The sequence below is a fragment of the Polistes fuscatus genome, unplaced genomic scaffold (genome assembly GCF_010416935.1).
Source record: "Polistes fuscatus isolate 324 unplaced genomic scaffold, CU_Pfus_HIC Scaffold3, whole genome shotgun sequence".
Classification (NCBI taxonomy): domain Eukaryota; kingdom Metazoa; phylum Arthropoda; class Insecta; order Hymenoptera; family Vespidae; genus Polistes; species Polistes fuscatus.
Genome location: NW_025113107.1, coordinates 15,747,315 through 15,770,241, shown reverse-complemented (window position 1 = coordinate 15,770,241; position 22,927 = coordinate 15,747,315). Strand labels below are relative to the sequence as shown.

The window sequence follows — 22,927 nt, the reverse complement described above, 5'->3', positions numbered from 1 at the left end:
GCTTCATCATCGCCAACCATTGAGACATAAGATCGAATACGTCAAATTTCATCGAGATATTTTTATATTTTATAAAGGGACGGTCTTTTTTATTTTTAATCACTATTAAATACAAAATACATTGAAAAAGTAGAATGGTAAATAAAAATTATCGATTAAACGATAAGTAACGTGTTGCGATAGCAAACAACTTTTCATTCGTCGGTTTAAATGTGGCACGCGAAGTTAAATGGATTCAAATATTATTTATTTATTTGATCTTAGGTATTACTTTTCTAATTAATCTTAATAATATTAAAATAATCAATATAAATTCGTGGAAGGATTTGAATAAACATTATTTATGCATATTTACAAAAATAAATGTGTCAAAATACTATTATATAGGTAACATAAAGTGTGGTATATCGAAAAGCAAAGCTTTGTCTGGGATGTTGGAAGATATTAAAGAGGGTGAGAAGTATCTAACATAAGAGGAGTTTGAAATAACGTGATATCGCGAAATAACCTCGATGCCTAAGGGAATAACGCATTGTTTCTTATACGTTCTCGAGTAACGACAATGGCATAAGACGGTGATACTATGCTTACCTCTTACTTTTGAAATAGCATAAAAGGGTTTACCTAGGTAACGCACGCATACACGCGTGTAAACGATGCGATAGGACTTCGGAGATTTGCCGTGCGAACCATCCGATGCTTTTTACTCTATAATGTCTCTCGAGAATAAAAACACGTCAAGAAAAAAGGGATACAACGAATATGACTTCCATCCCTCCCCCGTTATTCTTTTGAAAAAAAGTTTCCCTTCGAAATCATTCGCAAAATATATAAATAAACGAGCCTTTAATATAATTTCAAATATAGCGCAAGTATATATTTTTAAAGTTTACATACCTTTATATATTATTTATCATACGTTTATAGAAAATGAAAATAACTTTGAACTTTGTTTCTAGTTTTGAGTCTCTTATTAAACGTAAACGACGAGAAGGAAACGATAATCGATTAATCTATTCGTGGATTAGGATAATGTAAAATAGAAACAGAACTAACTATCGTCTTGGTATTACCAAAGTAATTAGAAATTCAATTGAAATCTATCATTGAATATCCGGAGATAAAATAAATCAATTCTGCGATATATGTAGATGTTATTGTTTATTTAAGAAATCGATGATTAGCAAAGTTCTTTTTTCGGATTGAATTTGATCGATACGAAATTTGGTTTGCGAATATCGCGGGATTGAACGGTCGAATGGTTGAAATAGAAAATTTACGTTTGGAAGATGCGTGAAATAATATATCTATATATAATATTCGTAAAATCATTAGAAAATATGATACTAAGGAAAATGTACGATAGTTTCGTGCACTATCTAGTAGTAAAAACGTTGTGTGCTATTTGATCGTGTCAAAGTTAACAAAAGCGGAACGCTCTTTCTCATAACTCGTCTCTTGGTTTGGAAGAACTTTCGAGAGAGCTTCGGAAACTTTCGAATAGCTTTTCTCAGCGGACAATAAAAGAAGAGTAAAAACAAAAAAAAAAGCGGGAGAAAGAATGTATGTGTGTTTTGTGTGGAGAGAGAGAGAAAAAGTCATAAATCCATCGAGTTTTTTCCGATTTTCCGCGCGAAGGATGATCGAATAATCGAAGAATCTAGATCAGTCGTGTAATGCGCCAAGCACACCTTTCGGAACAAAAAGAATGTGCATACGAAGAAATATTTATGTATATATAAAAAACAAAAAAGAACAAAAAGGAAAGAAAAAATGTATTTATTCGTCGTTTTGATTTTATTCGTTCTCGTCGCAATAATAACGTAGTATAATAACTATTGTTTCGATCGTAAAAAAGAAAAAATAATATTATTTTATAGTCTACGTATATTTACTTAAAATTTTTCTTTTTAAAATATTTAATGAAAGTTTAAACCGCGAATATAATTGAACGAACGAATTAACGAAATAAACGTACAAAATAATACTTAACCGTAAAATAGTTTTTGAGAAAGGAAAAATACAAATTTTCAAAGAAGGACAAATGTAATATGTAAAAAAGAAATAGAAAGAGAGATCAGTGTTTCGGTCTGAAAAATAGAGATACATTTCTCCCAAGTAAAAGCCATTTTCTCGGTCCGTACCGCTTGTTTACTCCGACTCATTTATAATTTTTCTCTCACGATACTCGGAGTGCGGACTCTTTATCGCGACGAAGACTTCGATCTTGTTTAGTAAAGACGGTTCAAGGTTCAAGTTAAACGAATGATTCTTTTTCTAAGTCGATCGACACACTTCTCGTATTAATAAATAGCGAGAATTATAGTTTTCACGTATAATCGCGGAATAACGTTTACATTTGCAATGAAATCAAATTATATAAATATATTCAAATTTTCGCGCGCTTTAGTTAGGAGTAAAAACGTTAAATCCCGCCATCTACGGTAAATTTAAAATAATACTTGGCCTGCAATGTAACTTGTTAGCTCTTTACGTTCTGGCTAAGATCCAAGAATTCTCTCCTTATTCAGGATTAACATCCTTTATCTTAACGCGTATTTACAGATACGCGACTTGCTCGTTATCGCCTACGTATTTCTCATATAAATTTCATCTTTATAGCTATCTATCCATTCTCTCTCGACATTTTATCGAGCTTTCTCTTACAATTCTAATAAAAATACGTATACATATATATATATAAATAATTATGCTATATAGTAATTTGAAATTAATTATATTACACATATTATACTATATATTATATTATATTTTTTTTTCTTTTATTAATAAAACTATCCAACGTTTTTTATCTATTGATTATTTTGATCACTTTTCCGATAATTTGTATAAACATTTTTTCTCTACAATTAAGATTTTAAAATCGTTATAAAATAAAGTAAAATATAATGTGTTGAAACGGATCGCGAGCTTACGTGTAAGAATAAAAGTGTAGAAATATAAAACGAGAGAGTCGTTTTACTGAAAAGTAAGTTTGTAAGCATGTAGGTATAGCTTTATGGCTGACGTAATAAGATCTCGGGGCGGAAGCACGTATCATCCTACGCGTTATCTTAGCTTTGACTAGAGAGAGAGAGAGGGGAAAAAAAATGAAAAAATAAAAAAATATATAGAAATAATAAGACAAAATACTCGGATCGATTTTCTATGAAAGATTATCGACTCGTTGTTTGTTTCACATTTGATATCCGGTAAGAGATGTTTTCATTATTTTATTAACTATAAAAATATTTGATGGTTGAAATAAAACGATCCACTCGTAGTCGTATTCGAGTGTATATTACTCGAGTGTAATATTAACGATTAGTCACAGAGAGAGAGACGAAGATTAACGTTTTCAAAAGAAATCGTGTCATGGTTATTGGGTCGCGTCGTGACGCGTGCAAGACGTTGTGTTCTATAAGTTTAAAAAGAAAATGAATTAGATTTTAAAGGGAATAAGAGAAGCGAAATGCTTTTACCTAGCGTCTCATCTTATCTATGATAATATATGAACGTCTATCTTTGATATAAAACAACAGGTGCGGTCAGTTCCGCTCCTTTTACTTTTCCTCAAACGATTTGGTTCGTTAGTCGTGGAAAATGCCGCAAACGAAAAGAGAACGTTTCCTTTCTGATTTCAATTCCAATACATTCTTATTTTTTAATTCATTACAATATAATATACTTATGTATATATATACTTTATTGTTTAATATGTTTACATTATTTATCCGAACGTTGAAGTATTTCGATATAAATGCCGACCCTTTCGTTCGACTTTTATTTTTATTATATTGGGGTTAATGATACTTCAAAAAAGTATATTTTGTTAATTCCATTATTATAGGTAAAACAACATTACCATTTTTCTAATTATTATTTAGAATATCTTCTTGAATTATAATTGTTTTATGGTACAAGAAACAAGTGTTCCGAACTGGAGACCAGAGAGATAATTTTCAATAAGCGTATTAATCGTGTTACCGACGTCTTGTATTGTTCTAATAATAAATTAAAAGATATATGCATTACAAATTAAACAATTATAGGTAAAAATGCGCTAATTGTCCAATTACCGTGTAATAATAACTTCTCGAATAATATATGCTTTATGGTATATGCATTTTTAAAAGGAAAATCACAAAGAGAATTTTCGACAAGCGGTTTAATCGCACGATTAATTGTCGCGTTGTTTTAATAATAAATATAAAAAGTATATTAATAATAAATGAACAAAATTTCACGTTAAATGTTATAATTATCTAATTACATTATAAATATAATATCTTTTTGAACAATAATTGTTTTATCAAACAGCATTTGTAGCAATTGTTTCAAAAGGAAGAGATCAGAGAGACAGAGTTTTCGGTAAGCGGCCTAATTACACGACCGGTTCATGCGAATGACTAATCAGGGCAAACGTCAGCGATTCGTATACGAAAACCAGCGGGCGTGCGCGCGCGCGCGGATATGTTCGGATATAGTGGTTGTAAACCGCAGAGAGGGAGAGAGAGAGAGAGAAAGAGTCCTCGTTCATTCGTTCGTTCATTCTCTCACCCACTAGCTCAAACCTTCCTGGTGAACGTCTACGGATTAAAGCCCCGTGTTGTGTTATCCTCGCGAAACCGCACTTTGTGCTCAAACACACGAGACACATATTACGTTACACCTCGACCATACGTGGATTACTGTCATATATAGATATACCTCCTCCTCCTCCTCCTCCTCCTCCTCCTCCTCGTCCTTCTTCACCTTCTCCACCCCTCCTAACCAACTGTCCCCTTTATCCGGAATTCCTGCATTGATCTGTTACTCCTGAACCTGCCAACCCTTTCACCGGTACCCCCAACGGAATCACATTTTTATTTCTTTTTATATTTATTTTAAATCTATCTTATATACATTTTTTTACTATTTTCCGATCCTTCATTAACACTGCTGATTGTGAAATACTTTCGCATATTTTTTGTTGCCATTTTACGACTATTCACAGAAAAACGTAATGATAATAATAGCTTTTCCCTATCTTCGACTTGGAATGTCTCTTTAAGATAGTCGAAGATGTACGAGAACGTTAAGGAGCTTGCGAAAAAAAAAACAAATGTGACGTGTGTCTCTCGTAGAAATTACACGAACGTCTTGTTGTTTTTCTTTTGTGTTATATTTTTTCTCGTTTTCTTTTTATCTTCTCATGGTCGTAGCTTATCCGCGGATCGGTATTGTTTCCATGCTTGGTCTCACATCGCGAGTTCCATTCTCTTTCTCTTTCTATTACTATTTTTTTTTGTTCCTCTTATATATGCATTTCCACCTTTCTTTTTTTCTTTCTTTCTTTCTTTCTTTCGTCGCATCTGATCGCTCAGAAAAGTTTCAACGAACGATAGCGTGCGAACGTTAGAATTCATCTAAGGGATAATAATACTTTAACATTTGGAAAAATATTATTAAAAATCGAATAGCTTGCAACGACGAGTTTATAATCAATGAATAGATAAATCATTGAAATGAAACTAAATAATTGAAAGTTTGATCTATCGAATAGAAGATGGAATATGTATGATATTTAGCTTGCGTCAACGAAACGCTTTGATACACCCGTTAGACGAAGAGAGTACTGAATTTTAAAGATAGCTATCTACTGTACCCTACCTCTTCCCCTTTCCCTCTGCTTCTCTCTCGGTCACTCGCTGGTCAAATATTTGAAACAGGCCGTTTCGTCCCCAACCCCAATTCGGTTTTCTTTCGCTGCTTCCTCGTCGTCGTCGTCGTCACCGTCGTCATCGTCGTCATCGTCGTCGTCATAGTCGTCCGATGGCTCCTCTACGAACAGCCTATTGACTCGAGAGACTCGAGCTCTCTTCAAAGGGTTGAGAACATTTTAAAATAGAATGTTTCTTCCCTATGAAGAGGGCGTTGCACGCCAAACGTGCGACAAGTAATCGAGAAATCGTTCCTTACGAGAACTCTCTTTTCGAAATTACATTTTTTCTTCTTTCGAGAACAAAATTAAAAGTTATTACAATCGATTCGAAGATATAAATTAATTATATTCATTTCTTTTAGGCAAATTTTTAATTCATGTTGTTTTCAATCTCCAATAATGTATACAATTTTTTATTTCAACACTGCAATCTGATTTTTCTAAAGAAATATTTGTCTTTTTATTAATTCATTATGAAGAATAGTGTGTTTTCAGTTCGCTATAATATATACAAGGGTAAAACATATTCTATTTATATGATGTGATTTTATTTTCTAAACTATCCACGGAACTGATTATCAATGGACAATGGATTATGTTCATAATGTAATTATAACGCATCTCTACTCGTATAAAAACTCATCACGCGTTTTCACTTTTCTTTTTTTTTTTTTAGACATAAGATTGTTACTGTAAGGTTTGCATCGAATTTTCTCACCTAATTATCTAATACTATCTTCGTAACACTTTACTTAGGAACATACTTATGCATACTTTTTATATCCCAACTGTTCAAACGAACAGGCTTCAACGCAGTTTTATTTTATACAATTGGAGAGATCCTAACTATTTCAACTCTACTTTAATTTATTCTAAATATCATAGAAACAATTTTCGAATCGTTTGCTATTCCACGGTAAATATCGCAATATAATAGAATTTCTTCTTTGGGAATCTCAAGTACGTACGATCGATTTTCAATCGATGAAAATCGTAACAGTATGATTGGCGACATTAATGGAGTAAAATTTTAGACATAGTAAGCTAAAATCGAGTGCTATTAATCGAATATTGGTATGTCAGCCATGACAATGGGAAAATTGAATTTTGTCGACATCCTTTCTTGCAAAAGCGAATAGCCTGAGAGCTTTCTCTCTCTCTCTCTCTCGTTTAATCAGATTATTCACCGCGATCAGTTCGAATTTTGATCCTTGATATGATTATATTCATAGTTCGCGTTAAAGAGTCAAACGATATTATCGAGCATCTAACACTTGTTCAACGATGACACTCGATTGTTTTATAGTTTTATTTCTCTTACGATTGTATAAAAAAAAAAAAAACACATAATTCCATTTCCAAATAGAATCACCAATCGATTTCTTGATCGATCTATCTGTTTTGTAATGGTTTCCGTATACGTCGAAACATATTTCCAATGCATGCCATCGACACCTTTACGTTTCATAAAACCAGTTTGCGTTTTCATACCGACTACTGATTTTCTCAGTTTGTCGCGTAGTACACCGACGTTTGAACACGTGTCGTATTTTTTCACTTCTTCTTCTTCTTATTCTTATTCTACTTATTTTTCTTGCACCGACGCAAGTTACTTTTAATGCCGATTTACCAATCCTGAACTACACGTGTTGCAACGTGTATTATAAAGTGTACGAATCTATCCATAGATCAACAACAACACCTAGTTTTTATAAAACCTACATCATACAGTTTCAGTTTCTCTTGCGATACCGATCTATTTTTTTTCTTCTTCTTTTTATTTCTCTTTCGCATCGAAAGAAGTTGTTTCCCCTGTTTGTACCGCATAAATACGTTGCAACGAAATGTATCATGAAACTTGGTAATTGATGCGCGCGCGCGCGCGTGCGTGCGTGCGTGCATCGCGATATCTTTTCGAAACGCGTATAAGAAAATTTTTGGAATTATTTTCTAACGAAATGAAAGTGACGATAGAAAGGATCAGAGGAAAAATATGTTAAGAATATATTTTGGACCGACAACAAAATTATTAAAAAAAGAAAAATATATATATATAATAAGGGCAAAGTTAACGCAAACTTTATCCTCAAGACACAATCGCGTAAGAAGAAGAAGAAGAAGAAGAAGAAGAAGGAAAAAAAACGAAGTAGAAATGAGAGGTAAACGCGAGCTCTTTCGCGCGTCGCACGGTTATTTCGAAATTGATTTACACGAACGTTGGAAAGTTTCTTCTTCGCTCGTGGAAACTCGCTCGTGACCTTATTCGCTATTCACCAAAGTCTTTCCAGAGTTAAGAAGAAGGAGAAAGAGGAAGAAGGAGGTGGAGAAGATGGGGGAGGAGGAGGTGGAGGAGGAATCGTTAAAGTTATCACGATGCTTGCAACGTGTCGTTGCTTCGCCGTTAAGTAGAGCAAAGATTATGCGAGTATGCTTGTTTGTATCGCGTAATTTGCTCCAAAGTAATAGGGAATAATTAATCGGCTAATTAATGAAACGATCGAGTAACTTCGGTAACGAAGCGTCCACGAGAAAAGGATTCTTTTAGAAATTCAAACAAATGTTTATTAGTTTCGGATTAAACGGCCCGGTTATTCTTCGTCGCGAAGAATACCGCTTATTATCCCTTCATTTTCCCTTTTAAAAAGCTTTTATTTTGCTCATCATGATTTTCGAATAAATCATTCCTTCTTGTTTAGATTTAATTAATGGCCTTTGTCAAAATTTTATAAATACTTAGAGTTAGTGCTTTGCCAAAAAAGAAAAAAGAACAAATTAGAAATTTAGGTACACTTATTTATACTATTATAATAGATTTGAAAAAATAATAAAATTTGTATGATACATTATACACGTAAGTAAGTATATCTACAGAGTTAAAAATTGATCGACTTTCCATGACAAAGCTGGTTTATACATAAGTAAAGTACTCGCTTACTTACCAATCTAATCGCTTTCACGTTACAGGAAGTTCTTTGGTTCAGGTTCGACCGGTTTCCTAGTTGAATTCGAAAAAATTTTGGAACAAAAAATAAAAAATGTATTCGCTTAGGAAATTTCGAACTTTCTAGAAAATAATCGATAGAATGAAATGTTGTCGGGCGTCAAACGCTTTTTAAGGTTTTCGAATCTCTCTTTGTATATATAATTTTCTTATTTTAAGAAAATTATAGTATTAACCTTGCAGTTACATAAATCGCCCTCCCGACTACGATTTATTTTTATGCATTAAACGCGAGAAGAGACGCGATACCGCAAACTATCTAGACTGTGTTGAAAGTGGAAACGCGTCATGCGTATCCGCGAGAGCAAAAGCAAGTTTCTTGTTCATTTGTGACGCTTCGTCATCTTTTACGATTACTCTCGTCCAATTTCCATTCGACATCTTCTACATGAATCATATCGCTTTACAATCATCGGGTTTGCTCGCGATACGGATAGTGTAACAAAGTGATCGATGTAATCTAAACGCGCATCTAACTTTTAACTCTAAATATCTACTCGGGGAATGCTTCCAAAATAATCATATTTATTATTATTATTATTATTATTGTTATACAAATTGAAATAAATATTCTTCTAAATATTAATTTTGAAAGATTACATTATAATTGGAACTATTTTTACAGTGACTATGGTATCGAGGGATGAAAAATGATGGATTAGAAAAAAAAAAAGAAAAGATAGATTCAGTAGATATTTCCAGACAGTCTAAACAATGCTCATTTCGTTAACGAGATCTCACTTTGGAAAGTTTCCAATTCAATAATAATCTTTGACATATTATTTTGAAAACATCTACGAATTTAACCAATGACAAGGTAGAGCAACGAGTAAACGATATATCGAAAGCTGGCAAATTTCCTCAGTTTCGAGGGAAAACTCGAATACGAGTTTTTCGTTCAAAAATAACTTTAACCATCTTATTATGCGATGCGTCTTCCTTAGATCCATCTAAAATCAAGTTCATCGTACTGGATGCTACTCGTTTTTTTTTTCTTTATCTTAATTTTCCTTTTTTTTTTGTTTTTTGCAAAGGATCGTTACGATTTTCGAATTACTTCCTCCCAAAATTTAGCGTTTATTATTAGAACTTTGTATCAGCTCGAACTCGAAGCAAGCATTCGCAACGTGACACGCTACTACAAGCATAAATATAGGCGTAGGTGTTACTGAATTGTTTTGGAGTAATTGGAACGTTGTATGAGTATGATCAACTTGATTGCGATGAAATGCAAACGCGAATGGAACGATGACACATTTTGAAGTCTCTCGCTCTCTGGTAACGCTTACGTATAGCATTTAAGTTTACCGTCATTTTTATTCCTTATTACAGAGGATAATATGTATTTATAGTAACAAAGAAAAAAGAAACACACGTATCATGCACGCGCGTGATTCACGTTTACGTGTCTCACGCATACCCAAATGACAATAATATAATTATTATTATTAATAGTTAAAAATAAACGTTACGAAAGTTGAGGCACACTGATTTTAATTACGATTGAGAGCCACTGTCTTGTAATTAAAATACGATAGACGGAATTTCTTTAATTGCGTTCATTAGACGCGACGCATGTAAAAAAACAAAAAAAAATAGAATTTTTCAAAACGAGAGAAGAATATACTTTGAAAATCGAATTTCTCCTATACTAATTTGCGACACTAGTGAGCGAGAGACAATATAAATGATAGTTCAGAAAAGTAACATAGGAAGTATAAAAGAATAGAAACGTTATCACGATTATCGATTCGCACGCGACATCGCCAACTACTTCTCGTCTTATTGTTTAGTTGCTTTTAACGATACACTCTTTCCCAGAATACGTATACTTTTCTCTTACGTTAGTCCACCCGAGACACCAGGGAGAGTCCATTGACAATGCATTTAATAATGTAACGCGTTGCGTCAAGCGAATTCTTTTTACCAACGATACACATTACACGTTGATAAATAACGCGAAATTGTTTGTCGTTGTTAACCGATACTCCTGAAAATAATTTTCTATTTACTTTTTTATTTTGTTTTTTTTTTCCATTTGAAAATTGAATCATACTCGATAGAAATATTTGTTTTAAGTATATGTATTTATTATTTAGCGTAAATTGGAAAAAGAAAATATTCAATAAATAAATATTTATTATTAAAATTTAATCTACTTCGCGCGCGCGTCCGATGATCGCAATGAATTTTTTCTTTTCTTTTTCTTTTGAAAAAATTATAATTCGCTCGTAATATTTTTTAATGAAATTTAAAACATCTCGCGAATACTTGTTAATCGTATATCGTTAAAAATTTTACACAATGAATAAAAATTGAAGCGGATATTTTATTTAAAATAAAAATCGACACTTGTGGTATACCGAATCGGCCCTGTCGATAATTTAAATATTGTTCGACAATTTTTATTTGTTTACATTTAATACCGATACATATTTACACGATTTTCTATAAATTTAGGAATTTTTGAAACTCTTGTCATTTTAAAGAAAAAAATCAAATACTATTCAAACTACTCGTAGATTTTTCGTAACGTATAACTTCATTCGTTCATATAAATTTGGAAGTCAATCTTTTGAATCATTTAAACAGTTAAATTTATATTTCCTACCGTTAACAAAAATCTATATGAATTTATATACACTTGAAAAAAAAAAGAAAAATGGAATCCAAAAATGGAGAACTCCCGTTAAGTTCGCAAATTGAAATTTTCATTCGCTTGCCATCTTTGAATGCTTTTAAAAAAAATAATAATAATAAATTGTTGAAAAATTCATAGCTACACCTAATATCGTTTCAAATATTCCTACAAAGTTAAAATATTTTTTTCGTTTGCGCGTTAAAAAAATCATTTTATAAGCTTTTAACTTTTTCGATATATAACATTAGTTAGAAACTGTTGTAAAAATCGGATTTAACCGAAATTACTCGTTAATACTCGTTGCAAAGTAATATTATTTTTGCCATGCATTTAAAATCAATCCATTCTGCCATTTAAATAATAAAATTAATAAACACGAGCAGAGACGCGTGCGCGTGAATTTTAATTTCGTGCAAAGAAAAAAAAAAAAAAGTAGAAAAAAAAACAAAGATTCTCGAATATATTAAAATAATTTCCGAGATACGATCATTCGTGTCACATTTGCCACTTGATCGAGATAATGGAAAAAAAGAACAAAATAAAGAAAGAGAGTAAACAAAACTCGATGCAAAAGTGGGATGAATGACTGTGTAAATAAAAAATAATAAAAAAAAAAAGGAGAAAGAAAAAAAAGGTCGCTCGTCGTGTAGCATATGTAGAAGAAAACGTTTTTGGGTAGAATTTGTAACGGTTAGTGAGTGTATTGTGAGAGGACGATAAAGAGAAAAGCGTTTTTCGCGAGGAAAGTGTCTCGGGGAAAATATCTTCTAGGCCCGCTTAAACGTAAAACGCGGGTGGCGGCGTGATGTGCTGTGTGTGTGTGTGTGGGTGTATGTACGCGTGTATATCTCTGTACGGGCTTTAAATAACTTGGGGCGGTGAATTACGGAAATGTCGCTTTAGCTAGGGTTACCTTATGTTTCGTAGAGATGTTGTTTCTGGTTGACTCTTGCGTACTCTCTCTCCTACGAGACATCGGCAATTCTCTGTTGCAAATATTGTCGGTGTTTGTTTTAGACTAGGATTCTCTCTCTCTCTCTATGACACAACGGAACACAATAATTCAGTGGGAGCGAGAGAAGGATGGCTACGTTCTATCACCCCTCTCTCTCCTTCTCCTTCTCCTTCTCTTTCTCTCTTCCTCTTTCATAAACGTATATAGACACACACACACCCACCCACACACACACACACATATACATGTGCATGCATGTTCCAAGAGAGACCAGGCGACACGCGAATCGTAATGACGGCGTGCAAATTCCTGTACGTGGCTGATGTAGTCCGAGCCTTCATCTACGCGGAGAATCTACGGTTTGTTTGTCAATCCGCCCGATGTCAAGCTATATCTCGTTCGATGCACATAGATGCGCATAGATGCAGCATCTCTCTCTCTATCTCTAGTTATCTCTCCCTCTCTCAAGCTCACACCAGTTTGCGTTTGCATTCTCTGAAATTGTACATACCGTTCTGCACACGAATTTCTCTCTCTCTCTCTCTCGATCTCTACCGCTTCAGAATAAACCGCAGGGTCGCTTCCATAAATTCCAAATCATCTGGAAGTCTCCGTTTCCACGCGAAATCATAGAAACTTGAAACTATAAAATATACGATGTACGCGTTAGTATAGTAGGAATGTGTATAGGGTACGACGATTTCGTTCTACTACGTTCGATAAAATTCACTTCGTAGACCGATCGAGGGAAAACGCGAGTTTCGAGTTATCATCGTCGCGAGACGGATATATTTAAATCAAAAATACGAAATGTCCTAGAGACTATGAACGTTTTTACTCTTTGCACTTTAAAAAAAAAAAAAAATACGTTCTCCGTGATCTCGAGATATCCATGGATTTTTCGTATTTTAAATTGAGAAGAGAACAAAAAAGAAACAATTTTATCTCGAGCTGATAATTCATACGAGGGGGGCGGGCGAGAGGTGTGGGAAGAGAAAAGAATATTTTAAAACATCGACCACGAGGATTTCATTTAATGCCGTTCGAACGAAAAACAAGGAGCTTCTTTTATAAACCTATCCCCCTTTTTTATTATTTTTATTTTTTTTTATTATATATCGCGCGATAAAATTGAAAGAATAATTTTAACTTAGCGGTTTTATTTCGTTCCCCTTTCTTTTTTCTATCGTAACCACTAGATTCTCCTACGCGAGATAAACCCTGTTCAAAAATTCAATGGCAACTGTCTGCTATTAGGGTGCTCGTCCTTATGTTACACGCTACCGTGAATTTTTTCTTTTTCTTCTAACCTTTTTATCCCTTCTACCCGTTTTCTACAAGAACCTTCGTCTTTTCCTATTACGCCATTGGTTAATAATAATTACCCTCCTTCGATTCTATGCTCTTGCTTCGCTTTTAAATTTTCTTCCGAGAGATAGTCTTTCTTTGAACCTTAAAGAACGGATACAATTTTCAAGCAACATTTTCCATTCTCTTTTACAAAACAGAGCATGTTTTGTAAAAGATATAGAATGTTTCTCTCTCTCTCTCTCTTTCTTTTTCCCCGTTTCCTTCGTTCCCCTAGATATTTCATAAGATTCTCGTCGGACTAAAACAAAGAGAGACAGAAATGGAGAAAAGGCGAAAGAAAAGAAATTTTGTTCACAAATTTCGTATTGACTCGAGAGATAAGCTCGTCTAAAGATGAAAACTATTCTCTATCTCCCTCTCTCTCTCTCTCTGGTATACATAGACTCTCATCTGGAAGCACCATATAATATTCAGAAATTCATTGGACATCGCTTCGTCCCGGATCCGTTCAGTCACGTTACGTTATACATGCGAACGAAGCTTAAATCCACGTCCTGATAGAGTTGGAGACTGAAGATAGAATGAAGGGGTGGTTGTGGTGGCGACGAGGAGGGAGGGAGGGAGGGAGGGAGAGAATAAGGGTGATAGAGAAACGCATGCAACAGCGAGAGAGAAAGATGCGAGATTAGTTCGAGTCGCACGTGTATTTCCGAACTCAATCTGCTTCCGAAGATTCGGTTTGCAGTTTGGCATGTTTCTAAGCAAACTCCTCTCGCCCTTCCCCCATTTTCTATTCGTAAAGGACTAAGAGAGACAGGTGATTCCTCGACGGAAACGGAAGGACCGTTCGACTTTGATAAAGGTAGAGGAAGGTTGACAAGAGACGCGCTTAATCGGATAATACCGAGTAATCAGGCCGAGCTCGTTTGTCCGCGGTTCCAGAGACTTAGTCTGATCTAATCCACTTTGATTTTGCCAAGCTGCTTTCGCGATTTACCATCAGAAAGGACTCTCCTTGTTAAAAGAATAATCATCATCTAATCTATCTATGCGCGTGTATATATACACATTCATATCTATATATATATATATATATATATATATATATATATATATATATACGTGTACACGAGCTGCTGCTTCCAACATTGATTTTAGTAGTAGAGGAAGCGTATAATAGTTTTATAGGATTAAACCGTACGTGTCGAAGAAGATAAATTTGTTAGATGACGTTCCCCATTGTTACAGTTGTTGCAGAGAAAATTAGAATTCCCGGAATAAAATTTAATTTCAGATAATTATTGATAATCAACGTTTGAATTAGTAACGAGGTTATTGGAATTGTAATATTAGTGAAAAAGAAAAATAATTATGTACGTGTATGTATATATGTGTGTGTATGCGTGTATTTATCTCATAGTCAGCTATAATTTTAACTAACGAAATGCGACTCTGATTAAACAACGCATTACCGTACTTTATTTTTTTTTATAAAAAATACAATTTTTAACGGATAATCGATTCTCGTTGAGTTTAAAAATATTTTTAATTAAAACAACGTCGATAACAATACGATATTTAAGGATTAATCAAACGGATTGTTTATAAAATTTGCAATTAAAAAATTTAATTTGTAGGAACGACGATATTATCCTTCAATCGGAAATGACTTTTCAAATTCGTCTGCGCGAATAAGAACGTGAATTGAAAATGTCAATCATAAAAAATACTTGGTATACAAGGCGAGAGATGCATTATCTTGTCGAGCTTATTATTCTTGTCGTCTTTCATAAGACAGTTCTTAGAAAATAAACCAGTACTGATTCATGCATCATAATCTTCTCGGAAATGTCATTATGACGAATATCTGTGTAAGATGCAGAAACTGTTTTGTAAGTTCTCGCGCGCTAGTTTGTATTTTAATCGACGTTCGTTCCAAATCGTAAGAAAATAAACGTAGAAGATAAATTAGAAAGCTAATGAAGAGAAGAAATTACACAGGGCGTCCTATAAATCTCAAAAATATATCTAGGTACATTCAATGAATATATTTTTATAATCTTTGTTTACCGTTTCTCCTAATTTGATTTATACCGTTATCGGAAAGCTATGACACGTATCGGTTGCATATAAAATTACAAATCTTACGTGATTAGATATTTTTGTTTTTTTTCTCTATCATAATTCTTCTTAACGTTAACTCGTAAACTCATAAAACATCTACCGCTTAATTCGATTATAATTCTTGCTCGTTCCCAACCTTGAATATAATAAAGATCGAACAGAGATAACGAGTTAACAACTGATTTTGTCTATCTGATAAAACAAACAACAAATAATAATCAAATGTATTCTAAGAAAAAGCTTGAAAGAGTCTCAAACTAATCAAATAATTCCCAGATCTAGCGAGACAAAGTAGTTGCGTTCGGATTACCCATCGGGTTATGAATCTTGAATACCAACGGACGTCAGTTAGCACGCTGGAGACGATAAAAAAAAGTTACCAATGTCTCGAGAGGAATAAGATTTTATAGTTCTGCTCTTACTTTTTTTTCTTTATTTTACGAGAAATCCTCCGAATTCGTTATTCCGCTATTTCTCATGAATATAGACGATCGAGAAAGGATCGTGACATCGGAAAAAAGATTCGGAAAGGAAACGACGAGAAAGATTTTCAAACGGAGTTGATATTAATTATTCAATGTGTACGATTAATAAGTAATCTAACACCTGTACTAATTATAATTACATTACAGAGATATGGGGAGAACGATTAATAAACGTATGATTAAAGTCAATCACAAATAATAATTGAAATAATAATAATAATAAACGATATTTAATATTTCGTTTTGTAATTAATCGTATGATAAAACAATTATAATTACCGGCGTAAATGTAATTGAATATAAAATGAATTGAACGGAAAATCCGAATAAAATGCATGATGGAATAATTTGAAAGCGGATAGAAAGGAAGCAACATGGTGCTGTAGTTAATGATAAGCGGCTTCTATCGGAGGACATTATTCCGCTGCTGGAACATCCTTATCTTTCGTAGACTACAACACGTTGCAAGGACGCTTCCGGACCTCTCGTACGGGTGTTGCGGAATGACGTACCACTACAAGCCTCTCCTTTCTCTTAATCCACGTGTACGTTCTTATGGTGCACGCGGTTGCACGTTTAATATTCGCATAGGCTTGTGTACGTTCAAGGATTAAGGCCTTGCGTACAAGCAGCTAAATTGTTGGATTATTGCGATTGAGAATTAATCGTGATACGCAAACGATCCGATTTATTTCTATTCTCTTTAAATGCATCCTTTCGCTCTCGCATCTGAATATTTCAAAAGCCTCATTTGGTTGATACAAATTTCATCGATTTATTATTATCGTTGTTGTTGTCGTTTGTCTAAACATTTAGGAACAAATTTTAAATCGATAAGAATTAAACTTTAAAAAGCATATAGCAATAGGGGGAAGGGGGGGATGATCACGCGTGCATCATCTCTCGTTCCTCCCCCTGTTTATTAATAATTAATTTTCAATGTTCACTTTGAATTAGAAACGTGGATGATAAGCAATTAATTATTTCAATGATAACGAGATGTAATAACGATGTCAACGCGAAAGATTATACAATGTTCGAGGTTAAACAATGAAACAATCATAATTATTCGAGATCTGTTGGTTAATTATAATATTAATTTATTGTAAGCAATAGTTTCGGTTAATAATTGATGATTAATTATCGAAGCTAAAATTGTAAGTTATCGTATAGTTTACTAACGCGAATAGAAAATAACAAAAGTGTTTTTCGCGAAATTGCGATTAATTATATTTTTGATCGATATATAAAATATAATCGCGCTGGTAATATCGAATAATGAATGCAATGAGAGAAAAATCAATTGATACGATAGATACAATTCTATAAATATAACATTAATATCGTCGAACGTATTTAATTTGCGTTTAACCGATCACGCGTATCGCGACACATCTCATGGTTATAAATATAGGAGAATATCAAGGGATATCTATTTCCTGGTATATTCAGTTTCCAATTATCCCTTGGGCGACTATCCCTACTCGTCTAGACAAGGCTTTAATTTGTAATACCACTGGATGGAAATGCTTGCACAAATCGAAGTCATTCTTGACGGTAGTCGGTTTGAAAGCACACGTGCGCACAAGTTCATATTCGCGTTCATATTCGCAACCAATACGCGCTGTCTGTTCCAATTATTAATGATTATTGATCTCAACGGTATCGCGAGAGATGATATTTTCAATAAAACCTGCAAGATTTCCAATCGCTAAACACGAATGCTTTCTCATCTGTCACGTCTGCTAAACTAACTTGCGCATTATCGAAAAACTTATATAGTAATTCATCAATTTCGCGAAAGTTGAATCATTACGTTTCTTTGAATTTTAATCAATTCTCTGTATTCATTAACCTGTATTATATTATAAAACTATATCTTATCGCTTATATATATTTCTTTAGATTTTACGTTACGAATAAATAGTATTCATAGAATGCAGAGCTTTGAGAAAAGTTATATTCATTGCAAACTGACCTTTCCGATAGATACACTTCGAAAAGGTCAAAGTAGTTAGTACCTTATCTTAATTTTTAATTTATTTTACTGGCAAGTGTAAATATACTCAATTTTCTCATCCACGATGCGCCGTTCGCGTTAATTATTTATACAGGCGACACGATTGACTTCATTTTCCTTTTACTCATCAATCGAAATGATGTATAACGAATACCGGGCGATGATTCGACCGCATATTTCCGCAAATAGGAACGAAAAGAAGATTACGATGCTCGCAAAGGAAAGAAAAGAAAGAAAATATTTAAAAAGTAATATTTTAAAAAGTCCATAGGCGTAGCCTAATGATTTATTCTATAAAAATTTTAATGATAATCACGGTTTGGTCTCGAGTATGGAAAAGTATTGCGAATAAATTCGAAACTTCTCGAATTAAACGCGAGATGAATTTCAAGCAACGAGACGCTTTGAATATACTAAATTTATTCTACTATAAATTATTACATTTTGTGGCATTTTTTCGACTTAAGGAGAGAACAAAAATATTGATTATTCGAAGATCCGTAACAACTTTCTCGTATTTTGTTTTGTTTTCTTTTTGGGGGGAGGGATTTTGCTCTTTCTTCGTAATCAGTGCTCTCTAACACTATTCTACTCTCGTACAATGCGAACATGCATACCGACATAAGCTTGATGACTATTTTAACGTTTACGTTCGAAAGCTCGCACGTGCGATTGATTCGTAATTTAATGAGAATGCATGGGTCATATATCTTTCGTTATTGCCTCGGTACGTGATCCGGACAACGAAACGACCGCATCCGTTATCTCGGACGAAGCTATCGCGTTTCGTTTTTCCGCGTACGAGTTTTGCACTTTAATAATTATCCTTCTCTGAGTGCTTTTCATTGTTTCCTATAAACTACAAAAACGTCGAACTTTTGCACATTTTTTACACATAAGTACATATAAATAAAATCAATAATTAAATGTTACCCGTAGTACACAAAATATTCCAACTTTTCAATAACCAAACATTTGAATATTTTCCCGATCAAAGATAAAATTAGAACAATTCGAGCAAAAGAGTAATATTATTTCTCGCGAATCGTATCGCAATCGAATACTTCCATTATATCTACAATAATCTATAAATTATTATCATTCTCATACGAAAAAATTTTCAAACAAAGCGTAGTGCAAGTTCCAACCCGCATCGGAGTCGCGATGAAAGGTACGAGTTTTATTTATTCGAGTCTCTTTTCTCTTTCAAGTTCACTTCAGTTCTATCTCGTCATCGGAGAAAAACGTTTCGAAGATACTATTTCGTGAAGAGCAACGAACAACTCGGTGTCCCGCGCGATTTGATACTCCGGCAAACGGATGGGAAGAAAAATATTTTCATCAAAAAAGAAAACGAAAGAGAAAGAGGAAGATAGTCGAGTTGGTTAGATGGAAATATACGATTAATTAAATAAATTACGTATATGTGTATTTTTGGTTGTCGTTTAAAAAGTTCTTCGTATAAAAATTAAAAATTTCTTCCGAAAAAGGGGTAATGTAAATGTAAAACAAATAATGTAACGATACGGTTCTCTTTTACTCCCCGAGTAACTAATTTCATGATATAACTTATGAATAAAAACATGAAGTAATTTATTAAAAGAAAGGAGAAAAAAAAAAAAGGATATGGGTAAAGATAAAGAGAGAGAAAGAAGAAATGGAAGGGCGTGTCACTGGGGCGATCGAGGGTCGTTGAATAATCGAGGAAAATTTTCGAAGCGATCCTCCACAACGCCCAAGGGTGCAACCCAGACGTATTTTCAAGCGGGCCTCGTGCGAAAAAAAAGGAAAAGAAAAACGCTCTCGCGATTCGTCGAGACGAGAGAATACGGCAGGCAGAGGCACCCTTGTAAACCTTCCCAGTTTCTATTTCAGTCGATGGTAGTGGTCCCTTTAAAATGCATGAAACACCATCATGAAACACCATCATGAAACACTGTCATGAAACGTCATTCACCGCCAACGGAACAGACCACCCTTCTTCTATTACGAACCAATCCCCTCTTTCTCTTTACTCTTTGCATTCTCGTCTGTTGTTTGCATCAGTTTATTACAATGTATATGTGTTGCGTGTCTGTGTGTGTGTAAATCTTTAGCATAGTCTTTAGTCGCGACGTCAAAGGATACCACGATATCATCGCTTCATATATTTAACTATATATATATATATACACACATATACATGTATATTACACCATTGTAAAAGTACCATTAGCTGTTGCTAATCAAAAAAAAGCCATATTGAAAGGCTAAAAATCAACAGAAAGAAATATTGGTATATAAATGATGTATATAATATATAATATTATAAATTAATTATATAAATATGCATTATATAAAATAATATGTAACAAGATGTAACATATTCTAACGATAAGTAAATACTTTGATTATAAAAATGTAATAGTATCATTTTAACGTAAGAATCATTATTCGTAAAATATACTATTCGTCGTGTATTTCTTTCCTTTGAATACATTCGAGATTGTAGAGGAAAAGAGCAAGCCCCTTAACGAATTTGTTTCCAAGTTCGTCGTTCTCCTTTCTGTAAAGAGTATCACGAGGACAGAGCTCTTCTCTTCGCCCAGTTTTACGTACGAGCTTATTTTTCGACAAGGTACACGTAATTTATACTCACGTGAAAAAGAATGAACAAAAAGACGCAAGAAAAAGAAAAAGAAAAAGTAAAGCGTCTGCGACTAGTCAAAATGGAGGTGAAATTTTGGCCGACTATAGAAATAAGGTTATTCATATCGTCTTCTTACCTTCCTTATGCGAAGGTGCTATCCGTAATATCGATGGGCTCCGAGATCGTTCTTGATAAATTGACCATTTCGTCAAAAGAAAGAAGATAAGCCGAGTCAAACGACGATTTTCCTCGTCGTTTCCGCTCTCGATCGTGACGTTTAGAAAATTCTCGAACGAACGCAGTTTTTTCTTTTCATTTTATTCGATTTGATTTGATTTTTTATTTTAAGGATCGTTCGCTTGAACTTTGAGCGAGAGGACGCAATAATACCGATCGTCGTTAAAGATCTTCGAGGAGTCCCTTTATCTTCTAGCATCATCGTCCCTTCATTCTTTTCTTTTTTTTTTCTTTTCTCTTTTTTTATTTCTACTTTTTCCCTTTATATCGTTTATTGGTATTTCAACGAATGAAGAGACGAAGAAAAATGAAAATTTTCCATCGTACGCTACGCGATTATTTGATTAGAAGTTTGAACGAAATACGAAGAACGTTTTCCAATCCGCGCGCGCGTTGTCTCGTTTTCAAAATGAAATAAATTATGGGCGAAATTTGATTCGAATGAAAAATAAAAATTGGAACAACAAAAAATAATGTTTAGTTCGATGTCATCGAATAAAAGAAAGGATAAATGTCGTTTCTCTTTCTAAAGGACTTCTAGTCCAAAGTTTAAAGCGTGAAATCGCTTGACGTGTTATAAAATCACCATACTAATTTCTCCGGAGAGTTAAAATTAATCTTAATTACGGTAAATATTAGATATTAATTAATTCCAAAGTAGGCCGCTGCACGAGTTTTACGGACAACCGGGCTTAATGAAGCTTTCAGAAGGCAAGGATAACTTTTCTGACAGTTTCTGGTCCCAGGAACCTTCATTATTTTACAGAATATTCTGGTCCAACCGAGTACGATATTGTACGACGAAAATTTCAGCACTGTCGTTTGGATTGTATCAAACGTTTAAACAATTCCAACATATCGTTATTCTACTTGACAAGTCTAAGGAAAAGTATATTATCGATGGTAACCGTAAATTTATATACGTGTCAATGCGTGAAATATAATGATCATACTATTCCGTTATTATGTTCTGTTTTATTTTAAATAAATACCTTTTTCGAATGTTATTTTTGTTCAACGTAAAAAAAAGGAAAGATTTGTCAAAAAATGACAATGCCTTTATCAACGGAAACACGTAGACGCGCCATTTTTCGCGGAGAAAAAAAAATAGGAACAAAATGGAAAATGTATTATCATATTTAATAATTCACAAATGTACTTCGTCATTTTGTTCGTTCATATATACCGTTTTCGTTATTCGTAGCGAGCGAGCAAAAACTCACCGACAACGAGTCGCATTCTAACAATGAGAAAATTAAATAAAAACAAAAAAAGAGAAAATACAAAATAAAAGAAGGAAGAAAGAAAAAATACTTTCTGCACCGATCGCAGAGAGAAACGAAACGAAACTTTTTTACGATTGAATCATTTAAAATTGGTTTTTTTTTTTGTTTGTTTCTATCTTGCAGAAAAAATGCCACGACTCTGGAAAAATTTCATCTACAAATCTCCAGGACGGAATTATATCCGAAAGATTCTATTTACGTGGATGAATTGCTACGTCAAATGGCAACGCAAACTATCACTCACGTTGGTAAGTTTTCAAAATCGTTTATTCTTTCTCTTTCTTCTCTCTCTCTCTCTCTCTCTCTTTATAATATCTTACAAGCCGTTATATTATATCGCGTATCATAAGAAAGCTTTTAAAACGGGCATGTACAGGCCGTTCGTTACGATTCGTTCGACGATTCGATAAAAATTTTTTTTGTTGTAAAAACGATTTACGCGACTCGTGCCAAGAATTTTTTCCACCTTCAAGTGAAAATAACAAATGGCAAAGGCCACAGCTGCTACGAGAAAGTCCATTTTCAATTTTTTGC

General features: G+C 33.7%; 1 protein-coding gene and 1 long non-coding RNA gene across 2 annotated transcripts in view; one reads left to right on the top strand and one right to left on the bottom strand.

Annotated features, from left to right (window-relative positions):
- Nucleotides 1–22,927, top strand: part of LOC122519447 (extracellular serine/threonine protein CG31145) — a gene marked incomplete at its 5' end in the record, with an annotated part of 36,834 nt that overhangs the window by 2,926 nt on the left and 10,981 nt on the right. Inside the window, one exon of the mRNA XM_043638868.1 lies at nucleotides 22,517–22,641. Within this exon, the coding sequence (XP_043494803.1) occupies nucleotides 22,517–22,641 (125 nt within the window). The remainder of the gene's footprint in view (nucleotides 1–22,516; nucleotides 22,642–22,927) is intronic.
- On the bottom strand, nucleotides 5,182–5,756 carry LOC122519473. Its single transcript, XR_006304295.1, has 2 exons — nucleotides 5,653–5,756; nucleotides 5,182–5,408 (listed from the first exon to the last, which is right to left on the bottom strand). It is a non-coding gene; the product is annotated as an uncharacterized LOC122519473 (long non-coding RNA).